Below are 18,323 nucleotides of genomic sequence, written 5' to 3' on the forward strand. Positions count from 1 at the left end.
AAATGAATCACTGAAATGACATTTTCTCATTTGTTAACAAAATACTACTGCATTTTAGACTACCAACTTGAATGTTTTCTATTATATACACAAAATGTGATTCACTAATAAGCAGGTTCTTGCAATACCATAGATAACAGAGCATTAAAATATTTTCTTTATGATACAACTGATACATAGAACACGCGCCTTCCTCAATTTCTAAAACGATTAGGAATTGTGGAACTTTCTTTTGCATAAAACCCTTTCCTCTTCATGAAACCCTGAGGTGAAAGGCTATCCATGTAAAAGCTGCCATCACAAGTCTTCTCAGTTCTGTATTAGAATATAGCTATATGTTTAAAAAATTTTATAAAGAAATGTGGCAACTTATAAAACTGCTCTGTACAGTTTTAACGAAACATTCACAGACCAACTCAGCCTAGGGCGACCCTATAAAAACACTGTCCTTTGGACACTTGCTCGTTTGGAGATGAAGCCCCTTCCCAGCTCTCCTGCTGCCTCTTCTGTTGTCGGGGCCATGGCTCCAGCCAGGTGGTTCCTGTCCTCACGGAAGTGACCATCTCCGTGTCCTCTGGGTGCTGCTCACGGCTATCGTGTCTGCTCCTGGGCAGGGAGGAGAGCTCTGCCTGGTTGGCGCAGCAATGACGGTGTGTCCTGATGCCATTGGGAGCTTGGAGACTCGTGATAACCAGGATTGTGTGACTGAGCTGATGGGGAAATCCTGACTGATCCAGCTGTGGAGAACCACATTTCCCGCCCTATGACATCTGTCTCAGAACGTTCATCACTGCTTGTTTCTGAACGTTTTCTGGAGAAGAGAGAGATCTCTCAATTGCCTGTGGCGATGGAGCCATGTTATCCAGGCCCTTCCGTGTCTGTGAGGAGATGTCGAGGCCGGGCTTGAATTCCCACATGACGCTGGGAGGCATGGCTACTTCCTGAGGAAACTGGGTTTTGCTGGGCCTTCCAAAGAGTTTTATTGCATTAAGTAGATGCGTTGCATAAAGAACAGGTAGTGCGTGTTGGAGATTCACAAATGCAAACTGCTTTGCTTTGCCATCCTACCTTCTGGGATTTTCACTGTTATCACTGGCCCCGCCTGGCGGGAAGGCGGGAAAAGGAGCCCCGCGGTCACTGCAGTGTCCAGGTCGCCACCTAAGCGAGCAGATCCGCTTCCGCCACTGCCCCTGCGGGCGCCGCCCTCCCGTGTGAGGCCAAGGGGGGCCTCCTGACGCTCCCACTGCGCACTCTCCAGAGCCCAGGTCCTCGGCCACCAGGCGTCGCCTACATAAACGTCATCACGCTCCTCTGGCCTGCGTCAAAGTGCGCTGACCGAGTGCGCAAGCTCGGAGGACAGCGCTCTGTGAAGGCCATGGCTCCCAGGGAGGCTCGCGGAGCCGGAGTCCGCGTGCCCGACACCGGCTGGACTGACCTTTGGAGCGCGGAAGCCTCCCTGGACCGAGGGACGTGGGACGGACACAGCGGCCGCCTTGGAAGGTGGCCTTGAAGGAGGGGTCCCTGTGCCTGGTGACCAGGAACATGGTGGCCCTTCGCGCTCCCCTCAATGGCCTCAGCCCGCTGGCCTCAGGGCCGGCGACAGTCTCTGCAGACAGCGCCCTCGTGCCAGGACAGAGGCGACCCACCGGGGACCTCCTCCTCCGCAGAGGACATGGCCAGGCATCTGGACCAGAGCCCTTGAGAGACTGGCAGCGGCTGGAGCCCATGATGCTCAGCAAAGGGAAGGGACCCAGATGGGCGGTGCCAAGGCCTCGAGGTGAGACTCTCCCTGTACCCGCCCCGCCCCCTGCAGAACCGGACCTGCTGCGGAGCTCGGGGTGCAGGATGCTGCGTGAGTGACCAGCCACTGTGTGACCCCGGCCCGCACTTTGGCCCCGCCCGGTGCTTTCTAACAGGGTGCTGCTCTCCTTCCATGAGGCACTTACCACACGCGGGACCCTCTGCCTGCACTAACTCACACCATCCTCACCACACCTACTGGTGGGTGCATCGCTAACCCCATTTCACAGATGAAGGCAACGAGGCACACAGAGGTCCATCGTGTGCGGTCTCACTGCTGCAGGGACTCCTCATGCTGCCTCGTGACGCCTCTCCAGGAGGCCTCCTGTCCCCCTACCATAACCGTGGCTGCACTGGACTCTGCCTTTCCCCAGCTGTGCATGCTCACCAACACCTAGGTGCTCCCCCTGGCCACTTATATGCCCGTATGTTCCGGACAGCACCCACGGGTACCTGCTTTCTGAGCTGCTGGTTCTCCTTCTCCAGCTCCTGGCGCTGGAGGCTGCTCTCCTGCATGGCCAGGGAGGCGTCCCGCAGCCCCTGGATGGTGCCCTGGAGGCTCTGCTTCTCCTGGTCCAGCTTCAGGAAGCAACTGGAGGCTGAAGAGCAAAGTGGAGTCAGAGCCCATATTCCAGGGGCCTCAGCTTCTGCTCTCTGCCCCCGGCGCTGAGATGGCCATTAGCCTGAGCCTTGGGTTTGGGGGGCTGGGCGTGTCAGCTGGGTGCCATCCCTTTTTCCCAGGGTGCTGTTGCTGTCTGCACATGAGGGTTCCTCGGGCGGTTATGGCCCCTCTGCTGGTTCAGCTGGGATTGTTAGGGGAGCAAGCAGAACTTAGAAGAAAGCAGGTGATGGCAGAGAGAAGCCAATGCAAAAGTTCAAGATGGTGGAACTGCTGGAACCACTTTTTTACAAAGTTGTAACCTGACCATCTAGTCAAGGATTGCAGAGACTAACAGATGGCAAAGAGAGTGTGTTCTCTGTGCCAGCCTCAGAGTGGTGGGTGTCCGGGAGTTTAGGGGGGACACGATCATTGACCCGCATGTCTGTGGGTGGAAGAGGCTATGGGGCACATATGCCCAGTACTTGCCACCTCTGGGTAAATTCCTTCAGTCAGAGATTTCATTTTGTACTTTCACAATTGCATTGAAAAAGAATGAGACAGGGACACAATGTCGTTAAGAGTTCTCACTAGCGCCCTTGCGATAATTGCCGATAGGCTACTAGAGACCAGCCACTACGATGTCCAATCCAGTGACGAGAGTGAGAGCTGCCAGGAGACAGAAGAAGACCAAATTATCCCAGGAAATAGCACATGCTGCTGTAGTGGAGACAAGGAAAGGTTCTCAAGCGATCCAGCCACACAAAGATTATATCAGAATCCGAAACAATGGAAATAATAGAGATAGCAACTACTCAAGAATCTGTGACACTGAATCCTGAGATAATGGAGCAAACAGTTAGCCAAGTACAGGGCATGCTGTCAGTTGCCCAGACTCAATCTGCAGAATCAGGCTGCAGCATTAGAACCGCGCTTCTCCAGCTGATCCACATGTTAAAGAAACCTCCTGAAGCATCTGCTCCTCAATTTCAGGTCATTATAGAAATGATACACCATGTTTTGAGAGACCTAAAGGACATTCAGGAAGAAATAGCTGACATTAAGAGGCACATAAGTCGACTCAGCCTGTCATCGTACGTCTCAACATGTGCACCACAAGGCCACGTTGACTTAACACCTTGCTTAGATCCACAGCCGATTGCATCTACTCTACAGCCCTCCGTGGATCAGCCCGCACCACCTTTTCAGCCAAGCGAGGTCGAGTCCTCCCCTGACGAGTTCTTCCGCTCATTCTCATCAGCAAAATTTAAGAAAAATAAATAAAAAGAATGAGACAATACATCCAAATTGCTTAAAAAATTCTAAGCGAGATGAAAACATAAGGTAAAGCCAGAAAAAGGCAGATTTCCTCTGTTGCTTTTAAACAGCTTGAATGCAGAACAGAAAAGGGAGCACAGACCTGAGAAGAAAGGGCGTTCTTGGCCCCGCCCTGCCACCAGGAGGTGCGTGATTTTGGATAAATCCCAGGGCTTGTTCAGGAGGAAACCATGAATGTATGAGGGGTCAGGGTTGTTCCCTCACCTGTCCCTCCAGGGCCACACACTCAGCCCTGGGAGCCTTATCACACTGTACTGCTAATAGGGCTGCTCATGAGCACCCCAAGAAGCAGAGCAATGGGTATCTTTGGATAAGACAAGGGCGAGAAGAAAAGCCATCCTTTGTTGGCACCCTGCGGGCCAGGCACAGTCTAATGCTTCACTGCCTTTTCTCACAAGATACCCATAGCAATCCTGTGAGGCAGCTTCATTACCCCCATTTTGCAGATAAGAAAACTGAGGTGCAGAAGAGGTCACCTGGCTAACAAGTAGAGGAGCCAGGACTTTAAACCAGGCCTTTCTGATTCAAGAAGCCACCACCCCAACCACACATAAGTATACACACTTTGTTCGTGAGCTCCCAGCTAAGCAGTAGGAGTTGGGAACACCAAGAAGTCAGTCACTGACCTGAAAGGGCTCATAAGCTACACTGAGCATCTGAATCAGGGAGGCTTTCCAACCCCATCAGCCACCTTGGTCTCTAACAAGCACATTTGGTCTGAGCCACTCCCTGTCAGCCAGCACCAGTTCTGTGTCCCACCAGGGGGCAGTGGTGCTCCCCAGGAACCTGAATTCCCAGAGCCTGGGTTCCCAGGAGTGAGGAGACACCAAACCACAGAAAGAACTAACTTCTCACACAGACTCATAGTTCAATGAACTGATTTTAGGTTTGGAGCTGATGGGACGCCTTGAAGAGAGGAATACCCAGCTGCTTTCTACAGCCTTTCCATGATGCTGAGGAATGTTGCTCAGAATTGAGAAATAGTTCCTCCCCAACCCAGCCAAAGGCCTTCCTGGCTCTAAGCAAAGCCTAACCTGCACTCACAGGTGCACGCGTGCTATTGTTGGACACAGGAACTGGCTTGTTGTTTGCTGGGTGCTGAGGCTCCTGCTGCATGGCCACCCCACCCACCTTCCCTGGCCAACCCCTCACCTCCTCTGGGGGCTGGGAGGGGGAAAACACCAGAGGAAGTGGAAGAGGCCTGGGTCCCCTGAACAGCAGCCACTGAGCAGCCCCAGCCCAGGAAGACGGAGAGCAGACTACACTCATCTGTCCGATGATGAAATCAATGGAGGAAACCATGACCCGGGTACAACTATAATGGAGGCGAGTGACCACTGGGGACGTTTCCTGCATCCAGAGCTTCCAGTGCTCCACGGAGAGATCTAAGACACCCTCTGGGTGTCAGCGTGCTGTCATTTGGAAGCTCCTGTGTCTAGCTGAATGGGAACTGAGAAATCTGGCAGCACTTCCTTTGCATTTCATGTCCTGACTTCAAGGCTGCCAGGCCCTTCATGTTCTTGGAGAGAATTGCAATGAAACAGTTTCAAATGGCCCTTGAATAAAACCCTATTTACTTGGGCTGACATATGAGTTTCAGAGCCAAGGGCTCAGCTCCCTGGCTTATGGAGAAGCCGAACAGTCAGCTGTTCCTGGAGCAGGCCCTTGGTATCCATTAAAGTGTAATTGTTTTCAATCAGGCTGGCTCCATGGCACCATCGGCTGCTGCCTACCCTCTGACAGCTGCTCCAGCTCCCAGCGCAGGTGGGTGGACTCCTCCACACTCTGCCCCTGTGCAGCCTTGAGGGCCAAGTTCTCTTCCCGCAGCTCCTCAAGGTGTTGCTGGTCTGTGTCCCGGGCCTGAATGTGCAGAAAAGGGGGTGGGGTGAGGATGCTGACTGGGGCACGCTCTGGACAGATCCCGGCCCCTGTGCATCTGCCCTCATTTCCCCAGGATGAAGGGCCTCCATGCCCCTGCTCACTTCCAAAAACACAGCTGCACAGAAATGACTCCAACACACGGCCCAGCTGTGAGAGTTACAACCACTAAAAAGTATGTTGACCCAGTGACCAAGGCCCTAGGTCAGGGGTGGGCAACCTTTTTGTGAGTGCGTGCCAAAACCAGCAAAATCTCTGACTCAAAATTCTTCTGTGTGCCAACCCTAATTTTTTGAGAACATGTTATGCCTACTTGGTATCTCTTAAGGTGCACATATGTGAAGAACCTTGAAGAAATAATAAAATTCATTTGAGTAACAAAAACACAGTATATGATGATGAAAAATACATTTATTTTTTAATGTATACATGTACACTGATAGTCTGACAGAAAATGTTATGACTCTGTTTGATATTATCAGTGGAACTTTTGCTGCTGCATCACTGATGACAGAGATTTTACATCAGGTTTCTATTTCGTGACCTTCAGAGATATGCATGAGCTACTACTTTCATCCGTCAGGCTACTCCTATTATGAGACTTAACAAAATTCATCACTGAGAACAAAGATTCACAATTGTAAATGAAAGATTATAAGAGAGGGTTTCGCGTGCCAGCAAAAGTTACTGGCGTGCCATGTTTGGCACGCATGCCAGGGGTTGCCCACCCCAGCACTAGGTCCTAGGGGATGAAGTTCTCTGAGCAGTGTCTGAACAAAGTGACGTACAGCACAGGGCTTTAGAGCAAATGCTATAATGATGGCAGCTCCGTCGCCCCTTAGCAGGCCTAACGCCTTGGAAAGGCCGTAGGGACTCACACATCACAGCTCAACCCACATCATAAATGCCAGAGGAGACCCTTTTTGCAACAGAGGCCCAATCCCTCCATCCTCACAAGAAAGCAACACAGCGTCAGGCCCTCTCTGTGTTGGAGGCTTCAGTGGTGCCCACTCAAGCCACTGAACCTAGCAAGCGACTCTCCACCGTCAGCGAGTCACTGTGCTGGCAGCAGCACCGACACAGTAGCTGAACATCAGAGAAGGGCACAACATGAACCGAAAACTGCCCCAACAGTTTTACACGTGGCGACAACAGCCTGTCCTACCAAATGTAGGCGGTGCAGCTTTGATTTCAGCTGCACGTTCTCCTCTTCAAGCTCATACAGCTTATCGACCCGGGACCGAGCGACAGTCAGCTGCTCCTGGAGAAGGCTCTTGATGTCCATTAAGGTGTAGTTGTCTTCAATTAGCTCCTGGTCAGCAAGAACACACATGAGAGCAATGAGGTTAAGGCCCCTGGTCATGACAAGGGCTCTTCCAGGCACCTGGACCCAAACCAACAGCCTAGTGGTGACCCTGCTGCCATGGGAAGTTCTGTCTCCACTTTTGAGCCCCTGCCCTTCTCCATTAGGCCAAGCCAGATGGAAAAATCCCCGAAGCAAGACACTATTTAATTTCGGGAAGGGAACACTGTGAGAGTGTCTGACATGTACAGCCTCGGGTGGTTAAATGAGTGCACCTGGACAAGTGTGGGACTTGGCTGAGCCCCTTTACTTAAGAAGGAAGGGGTGGGGCTGAGAGTCCTGGGTTTGAGGACTGAGGCTAGGCCTCTCACAGTCACTCCACTGATCTTGGTTCTGGAACAAAATTCAGATGAGCTTTTGTTCAATATGCACTTCCTATTTGAACATTTCACACACCTACTCTCAGCAGTTTCCTGGAAATGAGGAGTCTGTAAGACACAACAAACAAGTACTATGGGCCTCTGTGTGTCAGGCACAAGCTGGGAGTGGAACGCAGTGGCTGGGCCCTCGAAGGCCACCTCATAGGAGTCCATGGCACTTACTCCTATCCCAGTGCCCAGCACACAGGGGAACCGTGCAGTTCATTCCCCTCATCCCTGGTCCTGCCCTCCAGAGTCTTCCCAGCGCCACTCATGTCTTAGGGGGCTGAGTCTCCCCTGAATGTCCTCACAGTTTGTGAGCACAGATACACATGGATGTGTCTGTTTCTCTCAGGGAGCAGTTTTCCAAGGCTTGCCCCACTCATGGGTGCGGGCCAGTAGCTCCTGCTTATCCATCACGTGTTCATTTCCCCACACGGGCAAGAACCCCGGATTCTTGGTAGAGGGGAAACCGTATACCTACCGCCAGTGGACACAGCTCTGGTCAAAGCCTGGCAGCAGGAAGGGTTTGGTGACTGACTCTGGCTTCACCTGGCGGCCCCCTCTCTGCCTGACCCTGGCCCTGCACTAGGTGCTCTCTGTCTCTGCCGCATTCACTCTGCACAACAGCCCCCAGAGGGAGGCAGGGACAGTCCCTTCCTACACACAAAGAGGCTGACTTGGGTCAATTAAGGAATGAGCCCCAAGTCACAAAGCCAGCCAGGGGTGAAGCTGGGCTTGAACTCAGGCTGGAGAGCTCCAGACCTGTCTCTTCACTGCCCTCAGCAGCCTGCACCCCATCCTCAAGGAGCCCGGACTAGTATCAGCGATGTGAGCTGGAGCACATGGAGGGGCTTCACGCAGGAAGAAGGCCCAGCTCTCCCTCTTTGGCCACTGCCCCCAGCATTCTGATCTAGTGTTCCAGCCGGTCTACCCACCAGTACTCACCAGTATCACCATAATCCCAGGCCCTGAGTTCCATAGCACAGCCTGCCCCTTCACCCTTACAACCAACTCCTACCCAGCCTTCAAAACCCAGCCGGAATTGGGGGCGTGAGCACTGTCCTTGCTGATCCCTGGGCCCCGGCACATGGGCCTCGGAGAACAGTGTGACTCATTCTCTATGTGGCCTGGCCTTCACGGACCACTCTATTTCTCTTGTAATTCATTTACTAATGCCATGTGTAAGGCATTACTAGTTTCACAGCAAAATTATTAATCAATATGAGAAATGTTGCTGCTGTTATCCAGAGGCACACACCTTGAGAACACGAAAAAGGGGTTCCCACGGGAAACCCTGCAAAAGCCCAGAAGCTCCCCAGTGCCAGGAGCGAGTCTTGCTTTGTGTTAGATCCCCTGCTCCTGGCGCAGGGCTTGGCGCCACACAGGCCTTCAGTCACTGCGTCCGCATGACTGGGCGAGGCTGCTTGGACAGGCCCAGAAAAGACACAGAGACAGAGGCTGAGCCCTGAAACCTACCCCCATCCACGGGGCAGAGTGTTGGCTGAGATGTGGGCCTGCCTTAGGTTCCCCGTGTGCAGGAGGCTGCGGAGGCGGCAGCCTGGGGAAGCTTGCACATGACCTTCCGCAACCCTCCTACCTGTGAGTGAGGGTGCCCGTGCCCCACACCTGTCTGTGCTGCAGATTGATGCCCTTCATCACCAGTAGGGCCAGGGGACCATTTCCAGGACAAAGCCGAGAGCTGGCCTCCCACCCCCACCTCTCCTGGGCCGGGCTGCTTGGGCACAGCACCCAGGGCGCCTTCTCCCCAGGGGGTAGGGGAGTGAGCCACCAACATTCCTGGGGGAACAGACACACCCTGAGTAGGTGGGAGGAACCAACAAGCCTGGACCACAGTCATCCCCAACCCGCACCACCTGGCCCCGGGACCCCTGGGCCGGTCCGCAGCAGGAGAGCATGTTGAAGTCTCCGGCCAAACTGCCTGGCCAAGTGCACCTGCCTACCAGCTGCTTGGCCAGGAGACGGACAGCCTGTGCTCCCAGACCTGTGCTCCCCTCACAAGCTTCCTGCTGGCAGCGGGATGATTTCTTACCACCCAGCAGCCCACTCAGTGTGTGCTGACATCCTGGTTTCACACCACTCCCTCAGACTGCCTCTAACCCTGGGCTCAGCAGAGGAAGCAACGTTCCCAAATCCTCAAAGAGAGGGTCCCAAACCTGCTGGTGATGTGAGCCGTCGGATGCATGGTCAGAGTGTCAGTAACCCTGCCTGGGTCTTGGTCTCCATCCCCCCCCCCTCAGCCCTGACACCCTCCCCTGAACAGACCCATAACCTTGAGATCTGAGTAGGCTACACCACGGAGAGCTTCATATGGGACTTGCCCAAATACCATATATCTTTCCTATTTCACTGTATAAACCTCACGGACTAGCACAGTTATCTCTGTTTTATAGATGAGGAAACAGTCCTGGTAAGATTTAGTCATAGAAATTACAAGGAGTCTTAAAGAAAAAGATTAGTGAATAGAAAGTCATCACTACAGCATGAAGGAGGAGAAGGAAAAGTCCTAGAAGAATCAGGGCCTTTCAGCCACAATCTGAATCCTATTCCTTCCACTACCAGAGGGAGCCCAGGGGTCTGGCAGACAGTCTGCAGTGCAGGGAGAGGGCCAGCTGGGGAGGCATCACGGCTCCTCTCCACTCTTCCAGGACCCAAGTGCCCACCGGCCACCTAACCTGGGTCAGACTCACCTTCATGCGGGCTGCATAGAAGTCTATGTCTTTCTGCTTCTGCCTGAGGCCCATCTCCAGCCTCTCCACGTGCCTCGCCTTCTCCCTCAGGGAGTCCAGCTCAGGGAGGGGGGCACGGGCAGCCTGGGCTCTGGCTGCCAGCTCCATGTTCTGGGAGGTGGGCAAAGGCAGGGGACCTGGCTCAGGGCACCATCGGGGTTGGGGAAAGGCCCAAGTCCCTGCAGCCCCAGGAGAAGCCAGGGGCGGCCAAGCTGGTCCATGTGCAGGCCCCTGTGTGGGGGCCCCACATGCTCTCACTGCAGCATGTCATCCCCCAGCAGCTCCCAGGACAGCTGGCTCTCAGGCAGCGCTGCTTTGAGCGGGAGGGAGAGGTGTCCCAGGTCATGTTCCTGGGCCTGTGGCCCCGGTGACTGGGGCGTCCCAGCCCCCCACCCCCGGCCCACATGATAGGCCTCCTGCTCACATTGCGCCGGGCCTCCTGCAGCTCCAGCACCAGCTGGTACAACTGATGCCTGGCGTCCGCCAGCTGCTTCGTCTTCTCCTCCCTGGGGGCGATGAGAACACGTGGTGAGGGCTCCTCAGAAGCATCCGGAAAGCCCACCACCTGGGAGACCACAGCAGGGAAGGAGGGGGTCCTGGCTTCTAGGCGTGAGGAGGGCGTCTGCACGTGGGGCTGCAATAACGCTCTGGAGTCCAAGGTGAGCTTTAAGTTGTCACTTCAGCTCTCAGACTACACCACAGACCTGAGCTTTCCTCTGAGGTGCGGACAGGGAAGGAGCCCCCAGAGCCACTGCTCCCTCCACAGCCAGGCAGGCAGGGAGGCCCCCTGGCAGGGAGGTGAAGGGGGCAGCTTCCCAGATACCGGGCATGGTGCCATCACCAGCTGCAGGAAAGGGGGAGCAGGCCCACTGGACGGGACAGGAGAGACACATCCTCCCTCCAGCCAAGAGCACCCACACTGGGCCCGAGGCTGAGCGGCCGGCTGCTGCTCTTAGTCTGCCAGGTCTGGACCGGACGGAGCCCTACAGGCCCAGCAGAACCCTGATGTGCAGGCCTGGGGAGGGGAGGGGGCGCCCTAGCCCAGGCCCAACAGGGTCCCAGCTCAAAGCAGAGCCGCAGAGCCCCGTCACCCCAGGGCACTGTGAGAGCTGCCCCGTTTGCTGCACCGCATGGCAGTGAACCACATGTGCGAGCAACGGGTGGTGACACAGGGCACAAGAGTGGAAAGACCGGGTCACTGGGGGACTCACAGCTCCTGCCTGACGCCGTGCAGTGTGGCCTTGGTGTCCGCCAGCTCCACAGCCAGGGGCTGCGTGTCCTCGCTGGGGCGGCTGCTGGTGTTCCACTCCTGGGTCATGGTCACGACCGGCTACAGGAGGGCAGACAGAGGGGTCTCACCGGCATGCTCCTGTGCCCGGCACAGTGCCCGCACTAGAACGTGGTAAAGAATGACCAAAAGATGGAAGAAAGTAAAAGAGAAGATGGCAGCCGCGACTGCAAAGCCAGGAGGGAGGCAGGAGAAGGTGGGGAGTTTTTAAGAAGCGAGGATATATTTAGTGAGACAGAAGGGCCGAGGGCATGGATCAGGCTCCCCAAGCTCAACCTCTGTCCTCACACAGGTGTCTCAGGGGACTGGGCCTGCAGGGAAAGTGCCCACGCCCTGCCCCCTCAGAAATGGACCAGGAGGACAGACAGTGTGCAGTTTGAGAGGAAGTCAGGATGAGGAGCGCGGCCATAACTAGGGCCCCAGACCCAGGCCCCTCCCCAGCCATCCCCCAGGCTGTTGGGCCACCCGCAAACACACCTCCCTGCAACTGTCTCGTTCAGTTACGAGCCTCCTGAGGCAAAAAGTCGTGTTGCTGGAGAGAGACTCCAGCTCTTCCAGGGCCATGTCTGGGACCTCCAACCTCTGCATGTCAAACAGGCTCTCCTGGTGGCGGGTCACCTGTGGGCACACAAGGGTAAGGTGCTGCGGAGGCTGGGCAGGGAGCAGCGCTGGGGTCCCCGAGAGCACCCACCTACCAAGGCCACGCCCCCTGGGACCTAGTCCCCATTCTCCCACAGCTGACCCACCTCACTGACATTATTAACCTTCAGCCACCAAGTTCCTGTGGGGGCGAGCAGGCTCCTCAGCAAGTGCAGCCACACTCTGCAGCCCAGCTCTTTCCTCACACACCACTGCTGCTCTCACACTAGCTCGAGGAGGACACTGACTTCCCACCAGACAGCACTCCTCCCAGGGTGGGAGCTCCCTCAACTGTCCCAGGGATTTCAGTCACATCTATCCATGTGTCACACAAAGAGGGTAAGCCTTGGGAGTGGAGGGTGAGGAGGGATAGCATCTTATTCTCCAAATAAAATCTAACGTGAAGATGGCCAGGGATCAAACCTGAAACCCAAGTACATGACCTTGACGGAGAATCAAACCTGTGACCCTTTGGTTGGCAGTCTGACACTCTAACCACTGAGCAAAATCGGCTGCGGCCTGACCTCACCTTCTCAACCTGATCCCAGATCTGCTAAGGAGGCAGAAGGGCTGTTTCCATCCTTGTCTTCTCAGTTTGGGAAGGTGAGTGTTCGTGCACGTGGGCCTCAAAAGGGGAAAACAAATGGCAATCCACTGAGTGATGTGCACCACAAACGTTCTCACAATTTCCAGAGGGGTAAGTGGAGGTGGAGAGTAACTTAAAAAAACTCTGCTCTGGCAGGTTTCACTCAGTGGTTAGAGCGTCAGCCTGTGGACCTAAGGGTCTCGTGCTTGATTCCAGGTCAAAGGGCACATACCTCAGTTGATGGTTTGATCCCCAGCCCCATGCGGGAGGCAACCAGTCTATGTCTCTCTGACATCAATGTGTTTCTCTCCCTCTCCTTTTGCCTCTCCCCTCTTCACCCTTTCTAAAAAGCAGTAAAAAATATCTTTGGATGAGGATTAAAAAACCCCACAAAAAAAAAAAAACACAAGTAAAAAGGACCTTTCAGTTCCTCAACTGACATCCACTTTCTCACCTTTCCCACCTCACAAAGGAAACATTGGGATTCAGCGGGTCTCAGAGAATTCAGAGAAATCTCTGCCTGTGGCGAGAGGCACCAGAAAGGCAGGGATGTGGGGCTCCGAGGCTGGGCTCTAGGACTCCCCGCCCCAGTGCTGGGGAAAGGCCTCTCATGTCCCAGGGGATCCTGGGACACAACCCAGCCACACAGCAGTCACATGAGCAGCTTTTTAAAAAAATGTTTTACTTCTTTAAAATATGTTTTTATTGATTTGAGAGAGGAAGGGAGAGGGAGGGAGGGAGAAACATTGATGAGAAAGTGCCTCCTACACTCCCCCTACTGGGGATGGAGTCTGATACCAGGAATCAAACCATGACCTCTTGGTTCCTGGGTTGACACTCAACCACTGAGCAACACCGGCTGGGCCACAGGAGCAGCTTAATTAAAGGCTCGTGTTGCTCCTCCCCCAATTCTGACTCGGTGGGTCTCTTATGGGGCCCGGCACCTGAATGCTTGAGAAGCACCAATAATTCTGAAGCCCCGTCCGCAGGGCCAGGCCTAAATGTGATTATCACTCAAGACCCTCTGGCTGCATTATAAACCCTCCCCCCTCCTTTATTTTAATTATCCTGCTGGCTGAGCAGGGAAACAGTGAGTAGCAAAGACCTAGTACCCAGATACATACATGTTCAAAACACAAGGACACACAAGGATAATTAAAAGGCAGAATAGCCCTACCTAGTTTGGCTCAGTGGATAGAGCATTGGCCTGCAGACCAAAGGGTCCGAGTTAGATTCCGGTCAAGGGCATGTACCTCAGTTGCTGGATCCTCCCTGGCCAGGCCCTGGTCAGGAAGCACTCAGGAGGCAACCAATTCATGTGTTTCTCTCACATTGATAGTTCTCTTAGTCTTTCCCTCTCTCTTCCTCTCTCTCAAAATCAATGGGAAAATATCCTGGGATGAGGATTAAAAAAAATAAAAAGCAGAATGGTCCTCAGGCTAACAGGTGGCCGCTCACCGTCATGAATAGCTGAGCGTATTTAGGACAATGCAGACTTCCCCTTGACTGCGACCAGTGGCTTCTCACTCCTGCTCCAGTGCTGACTCAGCACCCACCACCCATGGTGCCCATCAGCCCAGCCTGTCCCTGGCTCCGGCCTGGGGTATGGCAGCCACCCCTGCCAGACCCACACCTGCTCCTTTGTGCTCCTGCTCATGCCTTTTTCATGCCTTTATCTCAGCTGTCCAATCAGACTGAAGGCTGAGCCACATCCCCTAAGATAACTAAATCATACAAGCTTCTTCTGGAGGGAGGAGGGGCGTGTCAGGGAAATATACTTTCAGGTCAGTGCTGCCCCCACAGGCCCGGTTTCCAGGGAAACCACTTCTCTGATGTCACCGAGGTCCATGGCAGAGGGGCTGCCCTCAGTGCACAGCCCTCCCGACCCCACCCCAGGGCCCAGTCTACAGCGACAGCCCTTCTGGGACTTGGCAGCCTGTTTCTCTGCCACGTCCCTGACAGAAACGGACACCCTTTCCCCAGGAAGATCAGCCATGGGAAGCAGAGCCACATTGGCCAGAACACATTTTCAGGGCACATCAAATTCTGAGCCCAAGCCCCTTGACAGTACTCAAAACCAGTCTGGCTCCATATTAGGCAAGAAGAGGAGGCAAATGAAGACTTGATTTGGGTGTATAATTTTTTTAAAAAAAATTTTCCCCCCATTTTGTTTTAGCTTGCTGATGACTACCTTTCCAAACAGGTTCAATATGTCTCGTGTATGAAACCTAAAATTAGGAAAATCACTAGTGGGTGATGTAGTTTTTAAACTTTTCCTTGGTGGTGAGAGCCTGCCTCCTGCTTGCCACGGTAGAGGGGGTCCACGGCTAAGCCCCACAAAGCCAGCCTCACACCTACCTGCCGGATATGAGCCAGGATCCTGACCTGGGTCTCAATGTCAAGCTGTTGGATTTTTTCAATAAACTCCCCTTTCCTGTCGCACTGCGGAGGTAACGCGTGTTAATGGGAGCATTCTGCAAGCGAGGCAACCTGGGCCCACCACAGCCACAGAAATAGTTTCCAAATGAGCTGCCCACCCAGCCCCTGGCTTCCTCCTTTATAACCATCAGCTGGTCTTCCCTCCTGTCCCTTAGACAGAGGTTTCTCCAGAAGTTGCTCTGACCACCGACAGCAGAATCACCGGGGGAACTTGTTTTCAAAAAGCCCATCAGGTTGAAAACACTGGAGGTGAAGCACAGAAATCTGCACGTTAAACAAGCTCCAGTGACTCTTAAACCAATAAAGGTCAAGAGCACCAGGGGTGACAACCTTCGTCTTCAAAGGGCCAGATGTAGGAACATCTCGGAGTCTGCGGGCCATTCAGTCTCAGCTCTGCCATGTGCTGTGCGAGCAGCCAGAGATAATACAGGAAGAATTGAGTGTGGCCCTGTGCCCATGAAAGTTTTTTCCAAAATCAGGGGGTGGTCAGATGGGGCCCCCAGGCTGGATGGAGTTTCTGGTCTTTGGTCTAGGTGTCCCTATACTGGGGACAATTTGCTAAGGACACCCCGGGCTGAGGAATCCCCACTTGCTTCTTGCCAAAGGTGCCCTGGGAGTAGAATCGGCTGCCACCTAATGAGTGGTCCCTTCTCTCGGGAAGCTGGGATGTGTCATGTTGGACTGAAGGCAGCGTCCCTCCTACCTCACTCACTAAGGGGGAGTTTATCCCCACAAACCCACACACAAGATGGCCAAGGGCAGGCCCGCTCCACCCTTGCCCAAGCCCTACTTGGACAGCACAGCCCAGCACCAGCACCAGCATCTTCTCCATTTCCTCCATACTTTGTCCTAAATCAAAAGAGCAACATATTTAATAGACTCATCTTCTCATGAAATCTCACCGGTGATACACCACTCTGCTGTTGCGGGGGAAATCAGATAAGCTAAAAAAAATCATTTCAACCTGGGTGTACCCCGCCATCTGTTTTCTATGTATGGGCTTGTATATTATTTAAGCCAAATGAGAATTCTATACCTAAGTATGTGTGGTCCTTTCCCACTCAAATATGTCATAAATATTGTCCCATGATAATCCAGGAACTCCAGCGTCAGCATCTCTTGTCAGTGTGTGCAGGAAGCAAGCCCAGTGGCAGAGAAGCGTCTCCGCAGGCAGTGCTGAGTGGGCTCTAAGGTGAGGTGCACACAACTCTCCCTGTTCATCCTGCAGCATTGCAAATAGACAAGCCCCGACGCATCCCCCAGCTTCACGCTGCCAACATCCTGCACATCTGTCCCGCCGCCCTCCTCCTCCCGTTTGTTTCTGTCAGTGTTTGGCTGGAATGTTCCAAAGAAAACCCAGACAACGTAAGGCGTCACTTTTGTACAAAGGCCACAAACTTACCAGTTTCCTTCCAGAGGCTCAAGTTTTCAATGTTTTAATCTAAATCAGTGGTTCTCAACCTTCTGGCCCTTTAAATACAGTTCCTCATGTTGTGACCCAACCATAAAATTATTTTCGTTGCTACTTCATAACTGTAATGTTGCAACTGTTGTGAATCGTAATGTAAATATCTGATATGCAGGATGGTCTTAGGGGACCGCTAAAAGGGTCACGACCCACAAGTTGAGAACCGCTGATCTAAATGATGCTAAACAACATCTCAGTGGCTAGTTTGTTTGGTTTTAGAAGAAATAAGAGCAATTTATTTAAAAAGAAATTTAGAGAGGAAGGGAGAGAAAGACAAATCGGTGTTAGAGAGATGCACAGGCTGCCTCCTGCACACCCCCTCCCACTCACCCCCATCCCCCCAACTTGAGATAGAGCCGGAAACCCAGGCATGTGCCCTAACCAGGAATGAAACCAGCAACCTTTTGATGCATGGCACGATGCCCAACCAACTGAACCACCCAGGCCAGGGCTTGGAAGCAGGGGTGGGGAATGTCCTGCCCAAGGGCCATATAAGGCCTCCAAAATCATTTGGTCTGGCCCTCCCAAGGCATTAGGAGCGAGTTAATGAACTGTTTGACCAAATATAGCAGCTAATTTTTAAGTTGATAATTTTGTATGGCCCACGAATTATATACATACTCAAATGGCCCTTGGCAGAAAAAAGGTTCCCCACCCCAGGCTGCTGGTTTATAAAGCAGATTCTTATTTACCTCTTAAGGGAAAACTCATCCTTTAAGCTTTTTCTACTGCCAAATTGTCAGGAGGAAAGGCTTTTGCCATTTCACTCTCTCACACCAACGTATGATAAGCCCGATTTCCCCAGACCCAGACCAACACTATCACACTTCTCCTTCTCAGCCCTGCCAATCAGGACCAAAAAAAAAATCACACAGGGTCCCCTCAGACCATCCAGATCCAGCTCTTTGCAATATGCTCAGTAAGGGTGGGTGCTGCAGATCCAACTACTATGGTCAAAAACTCCCTTTGCTAGTAAGAGTAGAACTTCTCAGTGTTTAAATGGAATAATTCTCAAAGCCTTATGATTGTTTTTTCACTTGAGGCATTTCATTTGCCCCAAGAGGCTCCAATCCATAGTCATTCATAAATAGAATCACAGCCCTGACTCACTTCTCTATTAATGCTGAGCTGATGATCAGCCACAATTTCAGTTTTGATAAAAAAGAAAGAGAACGAGCATAGGAGTGTTAACAGCCTCCAAACAGTCCCACTAAAACCTTTCCATGGTCACAGTGCTCTCGCCCACCAGCCCGTGTGCCCAAGTGACTGTCCCACCCAGGGTCCCCCCAGTCAGTCCCCACATGACAGGCAAGTGCCTCTTGTAAGCCCTTTGGTGGATATTACAGGCACAGACCCTCCCAGCCATCACCAGCTGCTCTTCCTACAGCGATTCACTTCCCCCAGGATTGTACATGGTGCTGTAGCCACCAGAGAGCTGACACATAAGCAAGAACGTGTTTGGAGGGCTCAGACAGCAGAAACAGAAGGCAGAGTTCACACAGAAAATCTTGATGTTCACAGCAGAGGGTCTAAGTGTACCATACTTTAGAATAACTCCAACAGCTCTGAGAATCTTTGTTCCCAGTCACAGCAGAGGAAAACAGCATTAAAAGTGCAAACACATGTAGGATAGGCCCACTGCTAGTAGCAAGACCATAAGCAAGGAGGAGACTAGAAACCCTGTACACACAGACACACACAGATACACACAGACACACATGAGCTCAATCTACAGTGTGAGGCGGCTCAATGAAAGAGCAAAGGGTTCCGCTTCCTCAGCACCAGCAGTTACACACATGACAACCATGAGCCATTCA

At 53.1% G+C, this 18,323-nt stretch overlaps 1 protein-coding gene and 1 pseudogene across 1 annotated transcript in view; both read right to left on the reverse strand.

Annotated features, from left to right (window-relative positions):
• LOC132213910 (protein Daple-like) overlaps positions 1 to 18,323 on the reverse strand; it is an 88,846-nt gene that overhangs the window by 57,175 nt on the left and 13,348 nt on the right. The window contains exons 5-13 of the mRNA XM_059660790.1: positions 15,829 to 15,887; positions 14,958 to 15,041; positions 11,852 to 11,992; positions 11,298 to 11,416; positions 10,511 to 10,592; positions 10,048 to 10,197; positions 6,780 to 6,926; positions 5,470 to 5,596; positions 2,254 to 2,399 (exon numbers count right to left, since the gene is read on the reverse strand). Coding sequence (XP_059516773.1) covers positions 2,254 to 2,399; positions 5,470 to 5,596; positions 6,780 to 6,926; positions 10,048 to 10,197; positions 10,511 to 10,592; positions 11,298 to 11,416; positions 11,852 to 11,992; positions 14,958 to 15,041; positions 15,829 to 15,887 — 1,055 coding nt within the window. The remainder of the gene's footprint in view (positions 1 to 2,253; positions 2,400 to 5,469; positions 5,597 to 6,779; positions 6,927 to 10,047; positions 10,198 to 10,510; positions 10,593 to 11,297; positions 11,417 to 11,851; positions 11,993 to 14,957; positions 15,042 to 15,828; positions 15,888 to 18,323) is intronic.
• LOC132213855 (RNA-binding protein 7-like) lies at positions 592 to 1,544 on the reverse strand (annotated as a pseudogene).

Source organism: Myotis daubentonii, chromosome 12, assembly GCF_963259705.1.
Source record: "Myotis daubentonii chromosome 12, mMyoDau2.1, whole genome shotgun sequence".
Lineage (NCBI taxonomy): Eukaryota > Metazoa > Chordata > Mammalia > Chiroptera > Vespertilionidae > Myotis > Myotis daubentonii.